Source organism: Capricornis sumatraensis, chromosome 11 (genome assembly GCF_032405125.1).
Source record: "Capricornis sumatraensis isolate serow.1 chromosome 11, serow.2, whole genome shotgun sequence".
NCBI classification, from domain to species: Eukaryota; Metazoa; Chordata; class Mammalia; order Artiodactyla; family Bovidae; genus Capricornis; species Capricornis sumatraensis.
Window position 1 is genome coordinate 53062154 of NC_091079.1, and position 25908 is coordinate 53088061.

The following is a 25908-nucleotide window of genomic DNA, read 5'->3' on the forward strand; positions in this document are numbered from 1 at the left end:
TTCATACACTTCTTTAGGATGTTAATAATTAAACCCAACGGTCTTTTAAGATAATGTTAAAAAACCACAGTGCAGCTAGAAACAAAAGTGAAACTAACCCAGGGTCTCTGTTAACTGTTCAGCTGAATGGCATGCAAAAAGTAAACAAACAGTCCAAATTCAACTTGAGTTTTAAAACATTAATGGAAAGGAGGGAAAAATAAAAACTGGCAAGATCTTCTCATCTGAATTTGATGAAAGAGCAAACTTAGAAGTTCCCTTTGATAATTGCAGGGTGTCATTTTTTTTTCTCAAATACAGCACAGAGTCCACTGGATGACATTCAAACAATATAATAAATAAGAAAAGTACACTATTCAGAGTACAAGCTTGCTATGTTCTTAATATATAATTATTTGTATGTAATACCAATTTATAAAACTTTGTAATTTGTAATAGACAGTCATATGCTTGCATTTACATATTAGCATTATTTTCATGAACTAATAAACCTAAGACAGAACACAGTTTCTCTATTTTATAGTGACTGCATGATTCATCCAAGATCACTCAGTGACCAGAACTGGGTTTTGCAAAGTCTCATTTTCACTCCTGGCTTCTACTTTCTTAAGTCTGGAGAAAGGAAGGCAATGGCTGCCACGCACTAAAGAGCCGAATTCCAATTCTGGATCCTTCTACCCCTTCCACCTCCCTCTATTACCCCAGACCCCGAAGATACCAACTAAATGACACACGTGTGAGAAGGGGGAGCGGGGGTGGGGGTGGGAGCCGTGCACACCCCCAGAGCCAGCAGAACACTGGAAGAGAAGAGGCTCTATTTACCACCCGCCTCCGTGGCCAGGACTATGGGCTGTAAAGGCAGTTTGACAGACAGGCTGAGGCTGGCTAGGGAGGACCACGGAATCCAGAGGGTGCACATACGAGCGGGGGTCTGGGGCTGTAGTGTGGTCAGTGGCCATTCAATCTGGCAACTAGATGGGGAAAAGGCTTTCTGCTCTTTCTCCTGCTCCCAGCGCTCTTCCCTAGTATTCCTCACCCAGTCTTTCTATTGGCCACTGAAATACAAGTGGCTGTTTAAATGTTAAAAGCATTTACATGATTTAAATCATCAAAAGAGTGATGTCTCTCTTCTACCTCTGTTCCCTAGTCCTCGTTCCCCCCAACAGGTAACAATTCTTGTGTCTCCTAATTACCCTAAAACGATACGGATTCTTATTTTCTTTTTCTATAGAAATGGTAGGACACCATACACATTTTCTGAACCTTGCTTTTCCTCTGTAACAATATTCTTAAGAAACTGCTAAGTATCAACCCACAAAGAGTGTCCTCACTCTTTTTCAGAGCTATATTGTGTGTGGATGTGTCACAGCTGTTTACATAGCTTCCTACAAATGTTTAGGGTTTCCTACTCTTTCGTGTTTATGAACTGCGCTGCAGTGAGCAACCTCATACATAAGTCATTTTGCATGTGTCAACATATATCATTGGAAAATTCCTAGAAATGGAACTGCTAATTCAGAGAGGATATGCATTTATAATTTTAACAGATACTGCTGTATTACCCCATATAGAGGTCATAAAAACCCATACTCCCACCCATAATATATAACATGAAACTTGTTTTAAAAAATATTTGTTTTATTCACTGAAGAGCCTCAGTCTTTGTAATCAACTCAAAAGCAACAGGATTTAACATTTCATTTCTTGCTCTTAGAAGGAAAGTAAGAGAAAAGGAAGAAAAAATAAAAGCGGATACTTCTTAGCAGCAAACCTTTTTACTATGGGATCTCTTGTCTTTTTGACATTCTAAAAGCAAAAAGGAGTAAAAATGTGAATTCAAGATTATGTAGAATAAACAGGTTTTAAGAGTCAGAGTACAGAGAGAACCTAGAGGAAGTATGGAGCCTGCCTCTACTTGTAAGAATAAAATCTGCAACTGATCAGCATATCTAAAATACAAGTTAAATAATATGCATCCAAAGGCTTGACAGTTAAGGAGAAAAACCAAAGAGAGCATGTGAATCAAGTGTGAAACAGATACGATAAAACTTCAAATCCGAGGATCAGGTGTGCGTGGTGAGAGTCTCACCTGGGTCCGAGCTGGTCAGGACATTCCTTGCGCTTCCGCGTCTCTGCCCTGGATGGGTCAGGGGTGTTTTCTCCCATCCCACTCATCTTGAACACATATCAGCAACTGAAACAGAAAACAGAGAGAGCAAATGAGCAGAGTCGATGGTCAATTCCTAATGAGAAGACTTTTTTTTTTTAGTAACCTGCTTAAGTTAAACAAATGTCAAGGTGAACAGTTAGAAAACAAACAAGCCTACCTCAGTGGGCCCACTGTTGCAACAGGAGCTGTATGTCAACAGCACCTGAACTACGATCTGCTATCCCGGTGTTTCTGCTGCCAGCCTCCAGTTTCAGGAGGAATGGTGCCCCACGTGAGAACTACAGGTGCTGTCAGGGGCTCCTCCCAGTCTCTGTTTGGGGTTGGCCAACGTTACATCTGTACTGCAATCACTCACTCGTGACAAACAGCCCCGGGAAGAGGCAGTGCCTCGCCACAAAGCTGTGCTTCCAAATCTGACCAGGTTGCTCTGACACCCCTGTCCTGGCGAGCAATGTCCCTCAAACAGGATCTCCCCCGCCCCACACCAGGCCCTCCTCTCCCAGTGGCTCCCCCCCTTAGTAGTGACTTCTTCTCACATCCTGCCACTCAGACTCTATCTCCTTCCCTGATTCTAGCTGCTATCACCGAAGGTCTTAAGATGCACTCAAAAGATTAGGAACATTATTGACCTTAGTGGGGGAGGCCACTTATTGGCCCATTTGCTGAATTCCTTTCCCTAAGAAAAGAAGAAAATGAGAAGGAAATGACAACCCACTCCAGTGTTCTTGCCTGGAGAATCCCAGGGACGGGGGAGCCTGGTGGGGTGCCGTCTATGGGGTCGCACAGAGTCGGACACGACTGAAGTGACTTAGCAGCAGTAGCAGCAAGAAAATAAAAGGATATACAGTAAGAGAATCAGTGTGTTCACATGGGTCATCACGAACACCATCAAAATAACATTTATATCTGCAAATAACAAAAGCGACAGAGATTTACGTTTCTAAAGAACTGTGCAAAAGGACTGGCAAAGATTTTGAGGAAATGGAAGATGGTTGTTACTCAAGGTGTTTAATAACTGCTCAGCAGAGAAAAAACCGCAGCCCCAAAAGTTTAAGTCACCATTTAGCAATCTCTCCTTGGGTTCCAATTTTATGCCACTTCCTTCTGCCTTTTGTCCCCTAGGCTTTGAAAACCACTTTCGCCCTCCTTCACTTCCTGCAGTGGCTTCTCAGCCTATCTAGCCTGGAAAAATCAGAGGGAAGGGCGAGTTGGGAGGTCAGAGGCTTAAAGACGATGCTGGAAGAGTGACAGGTCCATTGAGAGCAAGGACAAGGAGGCAGGTGGGCTAGGAGGGCCAGGCAGGCCCGAGGGTGAGAGCACCGTCACACACCCATCAACTGCCCGGCTGTGCCCAGGCTAGGATCTGGGTGCTCCAGCCAGCACTCTCATGTCTTCTGGCCTCAACTCTGATCCAAGAGGGGAGGGGAATTTTATATATATGTGTATATATATATATATATATATATATATATATATATATATTTTGAGGAATCACATGTAAGGAGAACCAACAGACACTGGATCAGTTGAGGGAGGTGGCACCAATTATATTCTATTCCACAGGCTGCATCAGGAGGGGACAATTCTGGAAGCTAGTATGGGAGTTTCCTGTTGCTGGGAGTGACATAACTAAGTGTCAAGGCCCCGTGGTGCACTCACAGGTTTGGGCTGATAAGTATAATCTGTATTTAGTTACTGTTCATTTAGCATTTATCCTGCACCAAGCAATTGCCAGATATAATTTAATCAGCAAAAACAGACTATGAGAAGCTGGAGAGCAGAGGCAGGAACTATACCCAAGTTTCACCATGTTAGTTATGGGACCTTAAGAAGTTATTTCTCGTGCCTCGATTACCTTTTCTGTAAAATGGGGATAATCATTATCATCCATAGCACAAGGCCATGGAGTGGCCCAGAAAAGGGTGGAAGTGGGGCTGATACACAGGTTTACATCCTACTCTTCACTACAAAGCTATGGTAAGGGAGTGCCTCATCAAAATAGCCGTTCTTTCTCGAATCACGGGTCACAGGCCAGGTGCGAGAAGCAGCAAGATCTGGACTGCCTGGCTCCCATGCTCCAGTCCCTACCCCTGCCCTAAATATCATTCATTCATTCCTTCAAAGACTGCCTGCCCGCTGCTGTGACTCAGGCTTGGCGTGTGAGGGACATGAGGAGGGATGTGTCTCTCGAGAAGAAGATGGGGGAGAGGAGAGAAATTTATGTAGGAGATTTATATAGGAAAAGCTCCACTAAAGAGAAGCAGGTGTCCTTTGTACTGTGGGACACTCTGCTGGTGGGGAGGAAGCAGGGTCTGAGCTGGGCTGTGAGCAGGCGTGGCAGTTGCTAAGGCATCGCAGGAGGTATAAAAGATGGGGGGCTTCCCTCGTAGTCCAGTGGTTAAGAATCCACCTTGCAATGCAGGGGACACCAGTTCGATCCCTGATCTGAGAAGATCCCACATCTGTGGGGCAACTAGACCCATGTGCCACAACTATCGAGCCTGCACTCCAGAGCCCGGGAACTACAACCAGTGGGTCCACCAGCAGCAAATACTGAAGCCTACCTGTCCGAGAGCTGGTGCTCTGTAGCAAGAGAAGCCGCCTCAACGAGAAGCCTGCACGCTGCAGCTAGAGAAAGCCCATCCACAGCAACAAAGACCAAGCACAGCCCCAAATAAAAATAAATAAATCAATATTTAAAAGGACAGATGGGGGAGCAAAAACACCAGAACCCAGCTCTGATGACACCTTCCAAACATTCTCTTTCAGTATTTCTCCTAGAACCACAATTCCCATGGCTTCACTCACGAGCATGTAAAAAAAAACAACCCCAAACCATTATGCATCCAATCTGAGTGAGCTCTCAACAAGCGACCCAGGGGATTTCCACTCTGGAAATAGCTTTCTATCAATCAAAAAACATTTTTATCATCAAAATAGAATCCCCAATCTGTAACAAAATACCCCATATAGAAGGTATATGTGATAAGTTTGTTGATAAAATGGCCACCACCCCCCAAAAGTATTTAATAGTAATACTATCGGAATGATCAGAAAGATTCTCAACATTTAGCTAAATTAAGAGACTGATTTACTTAAAAGTTGTATATACTCAGTTTGGGGATTTAACATTAGCGTCAGCATCATCTACTTTTACTTTTCCCCAAACATATGTTAAATAATTGTAACTCTGCATGAAGGGGCAGCACTGATGCATTTCAACAAAGCACTGGACAGAAGGAGGTGTGAAGCCAGGAGCACAGGGTTCTGGTCTAAGTACAATAAAACCATTTGAGCCGAGTTGTAAAGAACCTGCCTGCCAATGCAGGAGACATAAGAGACTCGAGTTCTCCCTGGGCTGGGAAGATCACCTGGAGGAGGGCATGTCAACCCACTCCAGCATTCTTCCTGGAGAATCCCATGGACAGAGGAGCTTAGCGGGCTACAGTCCTTGGGGTTGCAAAGAGTCGAACATGACTGAAAGGACCTGGAGTGCACGCATGTTTATTTCACTTGAGCCACCAGGGCTTCCCTGGTAGCTCAGACGGTAAAGTGTCTGCCTGCAGTGTGGGAGACCTCAGTTTGATCCCTGGGTCAGGAAGATCCCCTGGAGAAGGAAATGGCAACCCACTCCAGTACTCTTGCATGGAAAATTCCATAGATGGAGGAGCCTGGGAGGCTGCAGTCCATGGGACTGCAAAGAGTTGGACACGACTGAGCAACTTCACTGGTTCACTGGTACCTACCCAAGGCTGGCTCACAAACCACTCTATTTGTAGCTTTAAAACGTCACTCATTTTCTCTTTAAGTTATTTAAATGCCAACTTTCCCTTTTTATTATTATGTGATGGCACCTTAACCCAGCTCCCCTGGAGGCTCAGATGGTGAAGAATCCACCTGCCAATGCAGGAGATGGTTCGATCCCTGGGTCAGGAAGATCACCTGGAGAGGGGAACGACCACCCACTCTAGTGTTCTTGCCTGGGAAATCCACGGAAAGAGGCCTGGTGGGCTACAGACCTTGGGGTCGCAAACAGCCAGACACAACTTAGCAACTAAACAACTTCAGCACATTTCTTCAAAACCTAAAGATTTCAGCTTTTCAAATTTCTTGTTTTTCTGTGTCTGCCCCATATGTGGTCTTTTTCGAGCAACTTCCCTGGGCTATGTGTCCAGGACACATTGCCTGCCAACCTTTAAACCACCAGAGGGAAGGAAAAGGACAGGGGTGTGTGTAGTCACTGGCCAAGTTGGGGACAGGCGGATGCACTCTGCCAGCTACAATTATCAGGCTGAGATGCCCCGACTGAATCACTCCTCATCTACAGGGAAAAAACTCTCAGATAGGAAAAAAAGGAAAGAGTGAATTGAGTACTGGAGCAGGGGGAGGAGGAGGGTGGGGAAGGTGGTGACAGGAGCGGACGGCTCCTGCTTGCCTCTCTCCTGCCTGCCACAGGGCCAGAAGCGGCCGGAACCCCACAGCAGACGCGCGGATTTACACCCTGCTCCTCAGCCGGTGAAACTACCAATGACAGGACCCTCACCACAGAGAAGAACCAAAGGGTTCTAACCTTTCTAACTGATGTTCTGAACCGCCCTGTCAAGCCTCAGCTGGCAGCAAGTGGTAGTACTTCATGACAGAACACAGGTGTGCAAGTGTGTGTGCACACGTGCCTAGGTGAGTTATTTTTGTTGCCACCCAAATAACATAAAAACCAAAGATAGACAGTATGGCTTCGAGTATGCATGCGTGCGTGCTCAGTCGCTTCAGTCATATCTCACTCTACGGGACCCTTTGGACCGTAGCTTGCCATGGGAGTCTCCAGGCAAGAACACTGGAGTGGGTTGCCATGCCCTCCCCTCCAGGGGATCTTCCTGACCCTCATCTCTCATGTCTCCTGCACTGGTAGGAGGGTTCTTTACCACTAGTGCCTGGGAAGCCCTCCAGTCTGCATGCACACATAGAAAAATCACTGAAGATGAAACAAACTGCCAGGCACAAATTGGGAAATAGGGACTGACATATACACAATACTATATGTAAAGCAGGTAATGGATAAGAACCTACTATATAGCACACGGAACTATACTCAATACTCTGTAATGACCTAAATGGGAAAAGAATCTAAAAAAGAGTGGCTATATGTATATGCATAACTGATTCACTTTGCTGGGCATCTGAAACTTAACACTGTTCAAATCAACTATACTACAATGAAAATTTATTAGAAAATAAATTGTATATACAGATGAGTTTTAATGAAATTTTATAGATCAAAGTTAAATATTAATTTCCAACAAAGGGAAGGAGATGGAGAATACAGAAGGGCAGCACTGAAGCTTTAGACATTTTATTTTGTGAGCAGGTTTAAACAGTTTCTTAAACGGTCTACATGTTTTCAACATTCACATGAAATTAATGTTCTTGAGCATTTTTTTCTGGATTCTGAAATGTTCAGTATAAATCATAAAAACTGAAAATGTCACAAGTAAACTCCTGGCTCATATCTGATAGGAAATTACAGTCATTGAGAATAAGCCAGTTTCTACCAAACGCTGGGGGTGGGGGGAGCATGTGTGAAAGGACGAGACAGGAAAAGAAGTTTCAGTTTGTCCATTCTTGCTATCTAGAGCAAAACAATAGCCCTGCTGTTACTGATAGCACATCTTCCCTTACATCCTCTGATGTCAGCCTGTACAAACTAGACAGTAGAGCAAAGAACCAATGTTTGATTTTCTTAAAGTAACAACAGTTTGGGCAGGGGTGTGTGAGTAAACAATGTCAGTTTAATGCTTTGCATAATATGATGAAAGCAAAATAATATGTTAACCCTCAACATAGCTTAAAACAAAAAAAGCACTCTTCTTGCATGAAATTCATCAATGAAATTTATAAGGTAACAAAGCAGGTGTGAACATCTCATGCCGTTAAAACCAGTCAATCATCCAGAATTCATGTAAATGGTAATGTGTATTTTATCTTTTATCGGTACTGGCCATCTTCCAAACAGGGCCTGTAAAACTGTCAGATTTATTACATGCTGAACAAATTCAGTTAAAAAATAAATAAGGATAATACTACTGCTGAAATCCAAACATAATAAGTGATCAAACATCAGATCTCTATTGCCATTTTCAAGAAATAGTTATAAAACATTAGCCTGCTATGAAATTCCTACTTGGAGATGAAATTTATAATGAAAGGACACACAGCGCTGTTGAAACAACTTTTCTTATCAACACCTTACGTGGGGAGGAGCTGGCTGATAAATCACCCAGCTCTTGCTACGAGACCAGAAAGGCTGCTATGCCTCCCAAGGCCTTCTGGCTCTTCTAAAACGCTCTCTACAAGATGCAGGTGACATTGTTGTGTCACCTGTGGTCTGATTCTTCATAAACTTAGTAAGACAAAGAAACACTCAAGTAATACTAAAAGTGTACACACTTCTGTTCGCTTCAACACTTTTCCATTTCTATCCTATTGAATTCATCATGAGACGATAATCTTGGAGGGCCCTCCACAGCTCAGAAGTCCATGTCAAAAGTTAGATGTATACACTGTTTCTCTATCACAAGTAAAAAACATTTGTTCATTCTAAACTGTAAACAATTTTTCCCTCAGAGTATACTGTGTTCCAGGAGGGTCTTGGGTTTTATAAAAGCGAATTTTCAGGGTCTGACTCTGAAGAAGTTTAAAGAAACAGAGCATCTAATGTTGAAATATACATAATGTGCCTTAAGGATGTAGAGGCTTGAGAAAGGTAGAAAATCAAGTGGGCTAATCATTAGACGTCAGTTAGATGATACAGCAGTGAAGGCAGGGGAAGGGGAAGAAATCACTTTCTAAACAGTGTCAACTAAACAAAATTACCCAAAGCAAACAATATTTTGGCAAGACCCCAACTCTTGGCAGGAGTTAACAAATTTTCCATGCAGTACATACATAGGTTGTATGAAAGGATATATTGTTGGTTCATTCAAACAAGCAGACAAAGAAGCAACACACATACAAACACAACAGAAGCAGGACTATGAAGACTTACTGAAGGCAGGGATGAAAGGACAGAGAAGACGACCAGACTTTCCCTTCCCATCGGCAGAACAAGTAATGCATTAACACAGTGACAGACGATGCTATTCAACACTTCAAAACTAAATTTTAGTTAGTAAAATGGTCTATGATTTTCCCCAAAGTGTTACTTTTTACTTGATCTTAAGAATAGTTTTAACTTCATCTTTACCCGACAGTATTTTGTTTCTTGCTTTTCATACAATAAAGTTTTAGTTTACCCCATACATTACAGTGTGTATTTACAGAATGAGACTCACAAAAGTGCACGTTAATTCATGGAGTGACAGCAGTCAGGTTGCTGAGTTTTAGGAAACTCCCTTCATATAAATCCAGAAGAAAGGGCATCTGATAGGAAACAAACTCTCAGTTTAACTTCACTACCTTTCAGCAACTTACTCTACACTTGCCTTTTTTAAAGTTAACTGCAATAAGCCAAACACATACTATTATTATTACGAGATGACTTTTCAAAGATAAACAGTCTCCAGTTGGACACAGGAGTCAAAAAAATACCACAGGCTACCACTACAGCTCTTCTCCAAGTAAAATGGCTTCACCACCTACCTTTTCTCATGCTGTTTCTTACTCCACGGGAACAGTAATAACTGTGTATAAACAAATGTTCAAGCTACAAGTCCCTTCCTTCTCAGTGTGCTGCACTCTTACATTTACTTCTGTATAATGGCCTTAGAGTGGTATATTAGACAGTAACTAGAAGACATATTCCATTTTCTGACTGAAAGCCAATAATCCTCATGAATTTTTTAGCTGAGAGACACTTCAAGATGCCATTGGGAAGACGGTGAGAAACACATTAGGCTGCAAATGTGCGGCAGCAGCTTTTTAACACAGGCTACAATAATCAAGTAAGTGGCTAAATTCGTATTTGCTGGTTACACAAATATTTTGCTGTGACATTTCCATCATTTCCATCTCTCCAAAAGAGGGGGAAAATATCCTCTCTGAAAGTCTTTTCCTAGCAAAGTTCAGTGCAGAATGTGTCAGGATGAGAGAGCTTTCTAAGGTGCGTGTGTGTGGGGAGGGAGGGAGATCTCATTTGACGATAGTGGCATAGGACAGTTTCCACTTTCTCAGTTCTCACAGGCTAAGGTCCTTAATTGCTGGTAGCGCAGATGGTAAAGAATTTGCTTGCAACGCAGGAGACCCGGATTCAGTCCCTGGGTTGGGAAGATCCCCTGAAATAGCAACCCACTCCAGTATTACTGCTGAAGAATTCCATGGACAGTCCATGGGGTTGCAAAGAGCCAGACACAACTGTGCGACTAACACACACAAGGTCCTTAATGCTGCTCCTATACCCAACTATGTCAGCCGGTGCTAATACAGACAGCCAGGAATAGCAAGACCGGGTTTTAACAAGACCTCGGATGAGGAAACACCCAGGGAATAGCTTCATTCCTTGCATAATGTAAGCACTTTAAGCACCGTGTACTCAGTCCATATTTAATACTTGGAAAACCAGTTCTCACCAAAGGCTTGGTATTCTGGAAAGAAGTCATCAGACTAAGAACCACAATGTAATACTTGTGTTTTGAGTTTCATAACTTGTCCAGATTAAAATTCAATTCTCTTTCTTTATTCTGAAACCCATTTTAGACTTCGAGATTAAAAAAAAAAAAACCTTCCTAATTTATGAGAAAAACTTACTGAAATGGTTAAGAGCAAGACAGCCTCTACTCACATAAAAAGTATTTATTATTCAGTTGTAAAACATTTTTAAATAAATGACAATATTCTCCCACAGTGTAATATGTTGATTGCTTTATTATTATTTGGGGGAGGGGGCTAACATTTATTGAGTACTTAAAAGAATTAAGCACTTTTCTTACTTAAAAACCCATTTTGTTCTTTCTGTATGTGCAAGTACACACACACACAGAGACTAATCTCTTACGGATTATCTAACCTCGCTGACCTGTTTCCATAAGTAATTTGTGCAAGTTACACAGATAATAAAGGACAGGTCAGGAGTCAGACTCGGGTGTAATTATAACAGCTATCATTTACTGAATACGTATCACCTTGGCAGGTATTCTCTAAACACTTTATACATAGGTAACACCTTTAGTTCCTGTAACTATGATTATCACCATTTTACAGATGAGGAAACTGAGGTATAAACAAGCTACAGTAAGCTTGTCAAGGCCATATCATTAGAAGTTTCTTAAGAGTTCATTTGTGAATCCAAACAGCTTCGCAGTTCTTAATCACTACAACATAAGCACCAAGGCTCCTATCCTTTAATACTTTCACTGAAGAGAGAGACAGACTTATGTAAACTATAAAAAGCAGTATATTTTAATTCAATTTGATAAATGCTAAAAATGTAATTTAAAAGTACCCTTTTTTTGGCTAAAAATATAGCAGTATCATTGCAAAATGCAAAATACTGTAAAAATGTGTAGATTCTTTCTTCTGTTCGTTCAATAAATAATTAATGCAGCAGGCACTGTTGTAGGCATGGAGATAGAGCCTGGAACAAAACAGGCAAGAGCCCTTGTCCTGTTAAAGCTCACATTCTAGGGTAGAAAAGAAATCTCGCATCGGCTCATAAGCAATTATACCCTGAAGAAAAATGAAGTATTAGTTATTAGTGAATTTATTATGAAGTACTGAAATAATAAACCCAGCTAGGAATTTTCTCTGGCATACCAGGAATTCTCAGTTTCATTCAAGATAGAAAAGGCCTTCTTTTCCTACAGAATCAGCAGTGTTAATTGGTTAATTTTAAAAGGCACTTATCAAGAGCAATTAGAGAAAATGATACCTACTACTTAAATCATTTCATATCAACTTTAAACATAATACATTTGAGTATCAGTCTCCACTGGGGTTTCATATTGTCTTTCTTGTGTAAATCAGACCTATCATTAAGGCATTGTCTACTACTTTCAATTTCTGTTTATTTAAAATATAATTAGAACTCATAGACACTTCGAGTTCTTATAAGTGCTCATGAGGTATACCTTTCATTATTTTTGCCAGCCTTTTACAAATGCAGATACATACTTGGGAGCAATTTTGATCCATCTGACTGAGTCTTTTCAAAGTATTTTAGTTTTTATAGAAACATATGTATCTTTTCACACAAACACTTAATCAGTTACATAATATTTATGTGCTTACAATAACAAGGACAACTAGCATAAACCAGTCTGGACTAGAAGTTGGCCTTTTAGTAGGCATGCAATGTTGCTGCAGTGCAGAAGTGTGGGGTGTTCTGTTTTGCCCACCAGCCTGGGGTATTTAGAGCCTAGCATTCTTGGGATTTACAGAGGGAAACACAGATCACATGGTCCTTTCAGCCTATCAGTCCCAACGGAGCTTGATTATGAAAATCAGAATTTATGCAACACTAACCTGAAGGCAGAGGTCATGAAATCATTCAGTAAGTTTCACTGAATTTGTATTACAGTCCATGGATGGTTCTAGGTATTGGAGGATACCAGCAGTGAAAAAAAGAGACCAAGTATTTCTCCATAAGAGAAACAGTGAAACAAATAAACATTTACCATATGAAGTGGTGAACAGAGCGATTTTAAAAAACTAAGGGTTAGGATACAGTATACTGTAGGTGGGGTTGAGGAGCACCATTTTACCTCGGTGGTCAGGAAAGTTCTCTCTCAATAGGGTGACACCTTCCTAACAGAACTCTAAGATCCAGAATGCTGCTGCTGCTGCTAAGTCACATCAGTCGTGTCCGACTCTGTTCGACCCCATAGACGGAAGGCCACCAGGCTCCTGTGTCCCTGGGATTCTCCAGGCAAGAAACTGGAATGGGTTGCCATTTCCTTCTCCAATGCACGAAAGTGAAAAGTGAAAGTGAAGTCGCTCAGTCATGTCCAACTCTTAGCGACCCCGTGGACTGTAGCCTACGAGGCTCCTCCATCCATGGGATTTCCCAGGCAAGAGTACTGGAGTGGGGTGCCATAGAATTTCTTTATTATGTAACTGTTAAAACAAAATTCAGGTAAAGCTGTACAATGCAGAGGCTAAGAGTATATCCTCTGGTGTCAACTCAGGTTTGGACTCCCTGGAACAGCACATATTAGTTGTGTTAATTACACTAATTAAACCCCACTGGACCTAAGTTTCACTTCTAAGACTGTAGGAATAATAATACTTTTATAAGCTTGTGCCATGGACTGTAAAGAACATGTTGAACAATGATTGGCACCTAGTAAGGGCTTATTTGGGCTTTCCAGGTGGTGCTAGCAGTAAAGAAACCTCTTGTCAATGCAGATGTAAGAGACGTGGGTTCAATCCCTGGGTTGGGAAGATCCCCTGGAGGAGGGCATGGCAACTCACTCCAGGATTCTTGGCCTGGAGAATTCCATGGACAGAGGAGCCTGGCAGGCTACAGTCCATGGAGTTGCAGAGAATCAGACATGACTGAGCAACTGAGCATGTACAAGGGCTTATTTAATAGATACATTATTTTATGTTGAATTTAATAGCATGTAAATCACTGTGGACGATGACTGCAGCCATGAAATTAACAGATGGTTGCTCCTTGGAAGAAAAGACCAACTTAGGCAGCATATTAAAAAGCAGAGACATTACTTTGCTAACAAAGGTCTGTCTAGTCAAAGCTACGGTTTTTCCAGTAGTCATGTATTGATGGGAGAGTTGGACCATAAAGAAGGCTGAACTCCAAAGAATTGATGCTTTTGAACTGTGGTGTTGGAGAAGACTCTTGAGAGTCCCTTGGACTGCAAGGAGATCAAACCAGTCAATTCTAAAGAAAATCAGTCCTGAATATACATTAGAAGGACTGATGCTGAAGCTGAAATTTCAATACTTTGGTCACCTGATGCGAAGAGCTGATTCAATGGAAAATACCTTGATGCTGGGAAAGATTGACAGTAGGAGGAGAAGGAGATGACAGAGAATGAGATGGTTGGATGGCATCACTGACTTGATGGATATGAGTTTGAGCAGGCTCTGGGAGTTGGTGATGGACAGGGAGGCCTGGCATGCTGCAGTCCAAGGGGGTCACACAAAGTCAGTAAGACTTAGTAATGGAACTGAACTGAAATGCTTATGAAACAATCTAAGTTGATGGTGAACTACAGTTAGAGAGAAAAACTAATTTATAGAAAAAAATTAGAGGAAATTTCACCAAAATATTAGCAGCTAAGTTGTTTAAAGAAGAACTATGGGTAAAATTTAATTTCTGTATTTTTCCAAATTTTTTTTCATTACATCAGATTTTGATGAGTTTACCAAAAGGAAAAAAGAGGGAGGAGGAAGACCCGGCTGTGTCACTGGAAAAAAAACAACAAGCAAAACAGATTCTTTTAAATGACCAGCTCTCCAGAATGCAAATCATAAACATACAAACTGTTTACATGCTATTTTTTAAGGAAAACTGGGCATAAAATGAGGTCAAGCTACTCTATGGTAAGAGGTATGAAAAATGCCTAAAGTGAATGAAATAAGAAATGGGACCTAATTTTACCATTAAGTATTAGCAATGAAATTTAAAGTATAAATTCTTTCCTTTTACCAAAGGATATTCCCTAATAGTATTCTGTAATTACTGAAACTCAATTACAACCAAATTGTTATATTTTCCAAATTCACCCCAAGTTCTTCTAAATGAGAAAGACGGAGGCTTTTGGTCCTTTTGGACTCATTACTATCTGTTAGTCTTAACTTTTGGAACAATCTCATGTTTTCTCTCTCCCATGGATTCAAGTCTTTTAAAGCAAGAACAATGTCCAAGATGTCCAACAATGTCCACCAGAGCCTTCCAGCAAAGGTTACTCAAATCGCTCTTCCTCCTCAGAAAATCTCCTCTTTCAAGTTCAGCTGGAAAGCCATCCTCTTTATGTGGGCCTCATAGATTTCACTAGGAAGAAGTAAAGGTTCCCTTCTACTGAATGTTTCCTGGCCCATTACTGTGCTCAGTTGCATCTGATTCTGCGACCCCATGGACTGTAGCACGCAGGGTTCCTCTGTCCATGGGATTTTCCAGGCAGGAATACTGGAGTGGGTTGCCATTTCATCCTCCAGGGGATCTCCCTGACCTAGGGATTGAATCTGCATCCCCTGAGTCTCCTGCATTGGCAGGCAGGTTCTCTACCACTGAGCCACCTGGGATCCTCCTCCGTGGTCCACAGGACATACAACTAGGATAATGCTTCTTTCTCCTGCATCATTAGTTGCTTGCTTACCAGTGAGGGTCCAGGCCACTGTCCTGGCACCCACACACTGCTGCCTCTTGCTCCAGGTTCTGGGTGCCAGAGAGGTAACACACTCGCTACTTTTCTCATTCATGCTCATTTCACGCCAAGCTGTCCTATGAGTTCTTTATCTCCAGTCAAACGGGAACACGAAGCAAAGGCAAGACATGTCCCGGGGATGAAGTATAGAACCCAAACAAAATGTCTGCGGTTACAGAAGAAAAAAGTACGCAGTTATATAGCTCCTTTGGGCAGTTTAAATTATGTTTCCCGTATAAGAAGTCTTTTTCTGGAATACTCTTTTTTATATTCTTTCTCTAACCTCTGCCACAAAAGTGGAAAGTGAGCAAGGAGGAAAAACTTGGTTTGGTGGGAGGACCGCTGATTCATTTTTTCACCATACAAATTCCAACAAACTTTCTCTTGGTCAGATCGTTACAATAACTCCAAACAGTATTCACTACAAGGCAAGGCTGCCATCAAAAACAGAAGGCAGCCCTGGGTCAACAGCACCCCCTCCCCCAACCCAATTTGGTCTTAGAAAAATAAGCCAAATTAAGCATTTTTATTTGCAAATAACACATACCTTCAGAAGGGCTTACTGAGAATTACTAGACTTTAGAAAGTTATATAAGCCAAAACACTTCCTTTAACCATTTTCTTCTCTCCCACACATTGGTAATCATCAAAACTAACCACACTTTAGGGGCTTCTCTGGTGGCTCAGACCATACAGAATTTGCTTGCAGTGCAGGAGACTGGGGTTCGATCCCTGGATTGGGAAGAACCCTGGAGAAGGGAATGGCTACCCATTCCAGTATTCTTGACTGGAGAATCATGGACAGGGGAGCCTGGCAGGCTACAGTCCATGGAGTCTCAAAGAGCTGGACACGACTGAGTGGCTTTCATTTTTCAACCACACTTTAGCTTATGAGAGATTTGCACTTCAGTTTAAGTTTCAAACTTGGGACTCACAGCTTTCAGTGGAAGTAATCACGTCATTAGTATCGTGACATACAGGGGAACCCAATTCTCTGACCTCAGGATCAGAATGGGTGGGGTGGGGTGGGGGCAGGGTGGTTGGAGAACTTTCTAGATGTGACAGATTGAGAGCAGCACTGTTCTGGAAAGTAATCAGTGGACAGCTTTCTCCTCTTTCCAGCTCCAGACACAGAATTACTGCATTTTGGGAAACTAAAAATATTTAACTGGACTCAAGAATGGAGCTTCTAATTACCCTTTTGGTAGTTAATACCAACTTAAACCCAAATGAGTTGACAGGGTGTTACAAATAATAATTTAATGGATTATGTAAGGGTGGTCTAGAATAGGCATTGAAATGATTAAAACAAACTCCTCCTGTTGTAGAATGTGTCATTCTATATTTTTATATATACATAAAATTTTGTTTATTTATTTTTGGCTGTGTTGGGTCTTTGTTCCTGTGCAGGGTGGGGTGTTTGCTAGTTGTGGGGTAAGGGCTTCTCATTTCAGTGGCTTCCTTGTTGTGGAGAACAGGCTCTAGGGCTTCTGGGCTCTAGGGCACAGCTCAGTAGGTGGGGTATATGGGCTTAGCTGCTCTGCGGCATGAAGGATATCTTCCCAGATCAGGGTACGAACCCGAGTCTCCTGCACTGGCAGGCAGATTCTTTACTACTGAGCCACCAGGGAAGCCCTTGGTTCTGCACTATTTATTTCAATTAGTCCTAAAAACGTGTTTGCACTGAGAGAGTAAAATGTCATTGTTTTTGTAAAACCTACACCTATGGATAAAGATCTGTAAGGCCACTGTACCTTATTTAACCATAACTGGCAAGTAATCAGCATGAAATGAAAACTTGAAGAAAATTAAGATAATTGCTTGACGTATCAGAGACATATAACTGCATAATATTCCTTTTTCCTAGTATTGGGGCAAAAAGAGAAAGAATTCATTAAGCTGAAACTCAAACTCTGGTTTCAGTTAAGCCAGATGATGCTGAGAAAACTAAGCTTTTGGAGAAATTATAACACATTATTTATGTAAGTCCACAACACAGGCATATGATTTCTTTAGCTTAGTGTTTTAAGGCAGTATTTCAATATCAAGAGTCACAACTATTAGGGCAAAAACACATCTGGGCCCTGGACAATTTAATTTTATATAAGATTAAGTTTCTAATTAATATGGGTCTCTTTTTGGTATTAAACATATAACCTAAATTAAAGGGTTTTAATTTAAAAATCTACTTGCATTTCTTTCCTTCTGATGTTCAACTGTGCTGATAATTATTAAGTAGCTCCTTGAGGGCAAATTCCTGGGCTCTCTGGACACTGTAATGTCATCCCTGAGTAAAAAACAGAACTTAGCCTCATGAAGTCAAAGATTTAGGAAGAAGAGACCAGAAGGCAGTAAACTAACGGCTGAGTTAGGTTTTGGAGAAGGAGTATTACATTTCTAAGGGAAGCTGGGATAGTGGGAGGGTGTCTGAGGACCAGAGATGCTGGGGGACTGCAAGGCCATGTGATTTGACAGTTGGGGGTGGGGGTCTGGGTCTCTCCAACAAGTCTGAACCTCGAGGCCTGCTGAGCGTCACCAACCACCGCCATCAACGTCAGGGGGGCAAGTTTTTCACCCCATCGGTGACCTGAAATCTGACTAACTCAAGAGCAACAGTCTGAGAAAGAAGGAAAGAGAGAGAGAAGGCAGAATCCATTTTATTCATTGAACCCATTTCCTCACCACATAGTGAGCGTCTACTTTGGAGTGTCAGGATACAGAAAACCTTAGAGGCTAGAATGAGTCGTAGTTCCTGTCGCCTTCCTTGACCACAGGCACAGTGGAAAGTTCTGAGCTCGAGGTGGTTGAGTCCACCCTCTGGTCAGTGAGACACACGACAGGTTTGGAAGGGTAGGGAGGAGGAGCAGAAGACCAGCTAAGAGGACACTGCAAGGCTACATACTGTACAATGGCACTTACAGGGAACATCCAGAATAAGCAAGTCCACAGCAACAGAAAGCAGATCAGTGGCTGCCAGGGGCGGAGGGGGACGCCAGAGGGGGATGGCAGAGCGGGGCTGACTGCCAATCAGAACAGAGTTTCTCTTCATGTGGATGAGAATGTTCTGAAACTACTGCAAGAGTGGTCATGGCTGCCCACCTGGGGAATAAACTAATAATCACGGAACCAGACACTTACAAAGGGTGAACTTTACGTTATGTGAATTCCATCTCAATAAAGCAGTTATTAAAAACAAACAACCAGAAAACAACAATAACAAGTTCTGTAAGTGACGGGGCCTGACTGATGACTTGTGGAATAGATAAACAGATGGTTTGCAAGGATTCAGGAAACAAAATGGTGACTATTAACGAGCAAGAGTGACTTCTCTAATAATTCATCACAAATGGAATTGTCCTCCTTCCTTCTGCTAAAGAGATTCAAGTAAGATTTCTTAAAGTTTTATTATTTTTCTCAATAAAAGTAATACATGCTCATCGTAGAAAATTTAGAATATAAAATACTAAAGAATAAATTGCATGTATTCCTACCACACAGAGAATTACCACTAAATTTAAAAAGTTGGGAATTTGGGGATTGACATGTACACACTGCTGTATTTAAAACAGATAACCAACAAGGACCTACTGTATATCACAGGAAATCTGCTTAACACCCTGTAATAACCTAAATGGGAGAAAACTTTGAAAAAGAATAGATATATGTATATAACTGGCTCACTTTGCTGTATACCTGAAACTAATACAACACTGTTAACCAACTATATTCCAATATAAGATAACATCTTAAAAAATAAAATGGGCATGTATGTCTGTGTGTGTGTATCACAAACTGCATGTATACTTTTATAGATGCTTTTATCATTTCTAAGATTTTTCTGTGGTATTAGTTTTTATAAACATGATTTTTAATGGCTCTATGATATTCTAGCATATAAAGAAACCATAATATATTTAACTATTTTCTATAATCATTTAATTTGCTTCCATTTTTTACCACTATAAACAACACTGATGAATATCTTTTATGTAAGCACTAATCCACATCATGTGATTAATAATAATCAATAGTCTCAATACACCAGGACCTCAGAAATGTAATTACTGGATCAAAGGGTGTGTGTGACCTTATTTACAGCGATTATATGCACTGTCAAATTATTTTCCAAAAAGGCTGCCTTAATTTATAATCCCCTCAGCAGGATATCTGAGATCTCATTTAACCAGAATTCACAATAACGAATATTATGATTTTCACAAATGTTTTGCAAGTTTGAAGACTACAGCATGACCTATTTTCTAATGTAAACTGGTTACCAACAATTTAGTATCTTTCAGATGTTCATGACCATTTCACGTTTACTTGGATGGAAGAATGTTAAGCCAGGGATCTGGCACGGACACTGCATACTCAGCCTGGCAAAGCATCTGATTTACTGCTTGTGCAAGGATGGAAGCAGAAGTGGCTCATAATGAACCCCCTGAGGAACTTTTAAAAGCATGGCTTTCCAGGCTCCACCCCAGACCAATTGGAACTCTCTGCAGAAGGACCCCAGATGGTCAGCGGAAGCCTGCCCAACCGTGACTAGGAAGGGCAGCACTGAGAACTACTGGGCTTCCCAGGGGGTGCTAGTGGTAAAGAACCCGCCTGCCAGTGCAGGAGATAAAAGAGATGTGGGTTCGATCCCTGGTTGGGAAGATTCCCTATGGTGGGCACGGCAACCCACTCGTCGTCTTGCCTGGAGAATCCCATGGACAGAGGAGCCTGGAGGCTACAGTCCATGGGGTCACACAGAGTCAGACATGACTGAAACGACTTAGCACACACACAAGGGCTGGGAGGTAACAGCAAGTCAGTCAAGGCTGGTGGAGTAACATTCCTGGTGTTAATTAACTGATTATTACAAACAAAAAGAAGTCTCCAGTCTAGTTTGTTTTTAATCAATGATTGGGGGAAAAAAATAACTTATCAGAGAGGATGATGACATAGAGGATACTTGAACAATTAAGAGTACTTTTCTGAAAATCTTAACATTAGCAAATTAAAAAGGTCTGAACTTGAGCAAACTCCGGGATACAATGAAGGACAGAGAAGCCTGGCTGGCAGGCTGCAGTCCATGGGATCACAAAGAGTCGAATACGACTGAGCAACAGAACAACAATAATAAATCTTTGTATTATTAAAACAATTTGAACACCTACAAAAATACAATTAGGAAAGGAAAGGAAAATCCCTCACAATCTATTTTAACATGTTCAGTATTTGAATTGGAGCAGAGGAGAAACTTCTCTCACATATGTTCACCACTATTTTTCTTTTTCTGTCTTCCAAACACAGTCCATAAGAGTTCTGCTACATCTTGCATCTCCTCCTGTGCTTCTCAAGTCCCTACACTCTGGTAACCAATTCCCTTACATCCCTAACCCAGGAACAGGACTATTCTGGGGGCCCTCTCTTCAGGCCCCCACGCACGGTCCATTCCAGCAGCAGCTGCTGGTCCTCTTATAACACAGGTTCTGGGAATAGGATGGGGGTAGGGGTTGCCCTCTGCTTTCCTGAGAGCAGGCACCAGGCCTGTGCTCAACAGTAAGGGTGACCTTGAATAAAAATCTCTGCTTCTTGGAAACCCATGCCTTAAAACACCCCCAATCTATGTTCCAGCCTGAGACTGACCAACAGGCCACCTAATCCTTCACCTTCACTGAACATGTTGGTGTTCGACTAGTTCTTCTTCTCTAGTCCACACCTGGTCCCCACCCTGAGTAACCTCAAAGACCCTCCTGCCTCAACTCTAGCAGTGGCCACTGCCTCCTGTGACCACACCCAGAACCTCGTTCTCAACCAGCACTGGTACACCTTGAAAGCCACTTCTGGTTCACAGCTTTTGAGCGTGCAGAATTGCCTTCTGCCTTCCTCCTCCATAGCAGTCTTCATGGATCTTGTTTTCTGCCTTCCTCCTCCACAGCAGTCCTCCTGAGTTGAGGCCCTTGCCTCTCTGCTCATCGCATTGCCCTCCACAACTCCCTGGATTCCCCACCATCAGGCTCCTATTCATGTCTCTTCTCACAGAGTTACTTTTGCAAAACATAACTTCAAGTTTCCTCCCTTACTCCCACCCTCGTAAGTGGGAATATCATACAGCTAAAGGTGGCGAGGAATTCCCTGGTGGCTCAGACGATAAACAGTCTGCCCACAATACAGGAGACCTGGGTTTGATCCCTGGGTTGGGAAGATACCCTGGAGAAGAGAATGGCAACTCACTCCAGTATTCTTGCCTGGAGAATTCCACGGACAGAGGAGTCTGGTGAGCTACCACCCATGGGGTCACAAAAGAGTCAGACACGACTGAGTGACTCACACACACACAAGGTTGGAGAGGCCCCTCAGACCACTCAAGGTCTCTAAACTTGCCTTACACCCAGAGTCCTGCCCAGCGATCCTTTCCTTTGTTCTCGAGTCAGCTCCTTCTCTTAACCCAACAGGTAAACAGCTTTTCAACAGGTATTTCCAGCTTTTATCACTTTGGCTCATGGCTGATTCACCTGATTATTATTATTATTATTATATCAATCTGAATATCAATTTCCTTTTGTTGCTGTTCCAGATGCTAGGTTGTATCAGACTCTTTGCAACCCCCACAGACTTTAGTCTGCCAGGCTCCTCTGTCCATGGGATTTTCCAGGCAAGAATACTGGAGTGAGTAGCCGTTTCCTCCTCCAAGGGATCGTCCCGACTCAGGGATCGAACCTGTGTCTTGTACACTGCAGGTGGATTCCTTACCCTTGAGCCACGAGAGAATTCCTCCCTTCCTTTTACTCACATAGAAATCCATCGCTCTCTTCAATGTCTCTCCTGGCCGTTCCTGGCTTCTTGGAGGCTGTGTGACCCCATCATCTTGTAAACAACCCCATTTCCGATTTCCCTCCCCATCTTCTCTGAATCTTTGCTACTAAAGTTCTCTTCAGCCAATGTCTACCCTTTTTTTTTTTTTTTTTTTGCCTGTGTTCACCTCTAACTGCACTCAGGTCCATTCCCCTCCTTAAGTCTCAATTCTTCTTCAGCAACCATACAATCTCACAACCTTCCTTCACATAGGGACCTGTCCCAAGCCTATAGGCCTGTGCTCCCTTACCCCCAAAGAATTCAGAATTCAGATAGATAGATACATTTTAATTTTAGAAAGAGAAAACACAGCATATGCCGTATTTCATAACATCCCCACAGGGCCCTGTGTGCACGTTCTGTAATCAAATTCAATATTATTTCTGCAGTGAAATGTATGAATATTCACACTAAGTGGGACAAATGAAGATTATAAGTCATTCCATATCCATTCAGGTCAGGTTTTACCATCAAAGGAGTTCTAAAAACCTTTCCTGTTTCAGAGTTTGTTTAATTTTGACATTCAAGTAAGGGAATACAGGCCTGAGGTTTATTCCTATTCACTTCCACTCACTTCATGATCCAAAACAATTACCACCCCCACCCCCCGCTCCACCTCCACTGAAAATACCCTCCTTGTTCTTCATGATATTTGAAGGTTGAGTCTAGAGAAAGGGTGGCACCTGTGTTGTGTGACTTGGCCTTTCTGCTGTGTTTGTCACTGTGATCATGTCCACTCAGTGATCCCTTCACAAATCTCTTTCTCCCGAGCCTTCCGTGACATCGTCCTCTACGTAGGTCCTCCCCTTAAACTGCATAATTCCTATTCCACCTCCTTTATGGGATCCTCCGCTTTGGAGATATCCAGTTATCCAGGTCTCCCTCTCCTCAGTTAGCTACTTTTAAAAAATTATTTTTAACAGTGAGGTATAATCAGAAACAGTATGGACCTAACAGAAGCAGAAGATATTAAGAAAAGGTGGCAAGAATACACAGAACTACTATATAAAAAAAGATCTTAATGACCCAGTTAACCACAATGGTGTGATCACTCACCTAGAGCCAGACATCCTGGAGGGCAAAGTCAAGTGGCCCTTAGGAATCATCACTGCGAACAACGTGAGTGGAGGTAATGGAATTCCAGATGAGCTATTTCAAATCCTAAAATATGAAGCTGTGAAAGTGCTGCACTCAGTATGCAGCAAATCTGGAAAACTCAGCATGGCCACAGGACTGGAAAAGGTCAGTTTTCATTCCAATCCCAAAGAAAGGCAATGCCAAAGAGTGAATGTTCAAACTACTGCACAACTGCACTCATCTCACAGGCTAGCAAAGTAATGCTCAAAATTCTCCAAGCTAGGCTTCAACAGCACGTGAACCGAGAATTTCTGGATGTTCAAGCTGGACTGAGAAAAGACAGAGGAACCAGAGATCAAATTGCCAACATCCACTGGATCATCGAAAAAGCAAGGGAATTCCAGAAAAACATCTACTTCTGCTTCATTCACTACACCAAAGCCTTTGACTGTGTGAATCACAACAAACTGGAAAATTCAAGAGATGGGAATACCTGACCACCTTAGCTGCCTCCTGAGAAATGTGTATGCAGGTCAAGAAGCAACAGTTAGCAATGGAAATGGAACAATGGACTGGTTCAAAATTGGGAAAGGACTATGTCAAGGCTGTATATTGTCACCCAGCTTATTTAACTTATATGCAGAGTACATCATGAGAAATGCCAGGCTGGATGAATCACAAGCTGGAATCAAGACTGCCCAGAGAAATATCAATAACCTCACACACCCAGATGACACAAACTTGTGGCAGACAGCAAAAAGGAACTAAAGAGCCTCTTGAGGAAAGTGAAAGAGGAGAGTGAAAAAGCTGGCTTAAAACTCAACATTCAAAAAACTAAGATCATGGCATCCAGTCCCATCACTTCATGGCAAATAGATGGGGAAACAATGGAAACAGTGACAGACTTTGTTTTTTGGGCTGCAAAATCACTGCAGATGGTGACTGCAGCCATGAAATTAAAAGATGCTTGCTCCTTGGAAGAAAAGCTATAATAAACCTAGACAGTAAATTAAAAAACAGAGACATTACTTTGCTGACAAAGATCCATCTGGTCAAAGCTATGGTTTTTCCAGTAGTCACGTATGGATGTGAGAGCTGGACTATAAAGAAAGCTGAGCACCGAAGAATTGATGCTTTTGAACTGTAGTGTTGGAGAAGACTCTTGAGAGTCCCTTGGACTGCAAGGAGGTCAAACTAGTCAATCCTAAAGGAAATCAGTCCTGAATATTCATTAGAAGGACTGATGCTGAAGCTGAAGCTCCAATACTTTGGCCACCTGATGTGAAGAACTGACTCATTTGAAAAGACCTTGATGTTGGGAAAGATTGAAAGCAGGAGGAGAAGGGGACGACCAAGGATGAGATGGTTGGATGGCATCACTAATTTGATGCACATGAGTTTGAGCAAGCTTCGCGAGTTGGTGATAGACAGGGAAGCCTGGCATGCTGTAGTTCTCGGGGTCACAAAGAGTCGGACATGACTAAGTGACTGAATTGACTGACTGATAATTCAGGAGCCAGAAAATTCACTCTTTAAACACATACATTTCAGTGGTTTTAAGCTAATCACAGGACTGTGCAATCATCACCCTATCTAACTCTACAACATTTCATCAACCCAAGAGGAAACTCCATGCTCCTTATGCAGTTATTCCTCATTCCCTCCTCTCTCCCACCCTGGCAACTAGCAGCAGTCTCTGACTTTATGTCTAATAGGGACATGTAATATAAATGGAAACATAAAATACATTTACTTGTCACTTCTTTCAATCAGCATCGTGCTTTTAAGGTTCAGCAATACTGTAGTATGTATGAGTACTTTCTTTTTATGGCCAAATATTACAATGTATAAAGGTTATACCACATTTTATTTATCTACTCATCACTTAGGACATTTAGGCCATTACTATTTTTTGGCTTATCAGGAATAATGCTGCTGTGGATATCTGTATACCAGTGTACACAGATGTTTCAGTTCTTCTGGATATATATACCTAGGAATGGAATTGGGTGAGTATACAGTACTTTTACATTTAATTTTTTGATGAACTGCCAGACTGCTTTCCAAAGCAGCAATGTCTGAGGGTTCCAATTTCTCCATTACCTTAATCAACACTTATTTTAACTTTTTTTAAAATTATAGTCATCTTACTGAGTATGAAATGGTATCTCACTGTTGGTTTGACCTGCATTTCCCTAGTATCTATGTTGAACATCTTTTCAAGTGGTTTTTGGCCACTGCATTATCTTCTCTGGAGAATGTCTACTCAAATCTTTGTCTATAGTAAATTAGACTCTTGCAGTGACTCTCAGCACCGCTCTGGAGTTACAAACAGCTTTGAGAATCTGACCAAAGTCAAAAAATAAAACTACATAGATAACAAAATGAGGCATACCATTTTCCTAAGAAGTTACTAACCCACTATAAGATCATTTATGGACCTTCCAGATTACTCATCTTCACTTTGTATCAGATGTTCTCAAACTTCATGCATATTTG

At 41.9% G+C, this 25908-nt stretch overlaps 1 protein-coding gene across 1 annotated transcript in view; it reads right to left on the reverse strand.

The window, feature by feature from the left end:
• The window catches only part of NCOA2 (nuclear receptor coactivator 2), a 289674-nt gene that overhangs the window by 100125 nt on the left and 163641 nt on the right, over positions 1-25908 (reverse strand). The window contains exon 3 of the mRNA XM_068983427.1: positions 2090-2194. Coding sequence (XP_068839528.1) covers positions 2090-2175 — 86 coding nt within the window. The 5' untranslated portion in view covers positions 2176-2194. The remainder of the gene's footprint in view (positions 1-2089; positions 2195-25908) is intronic.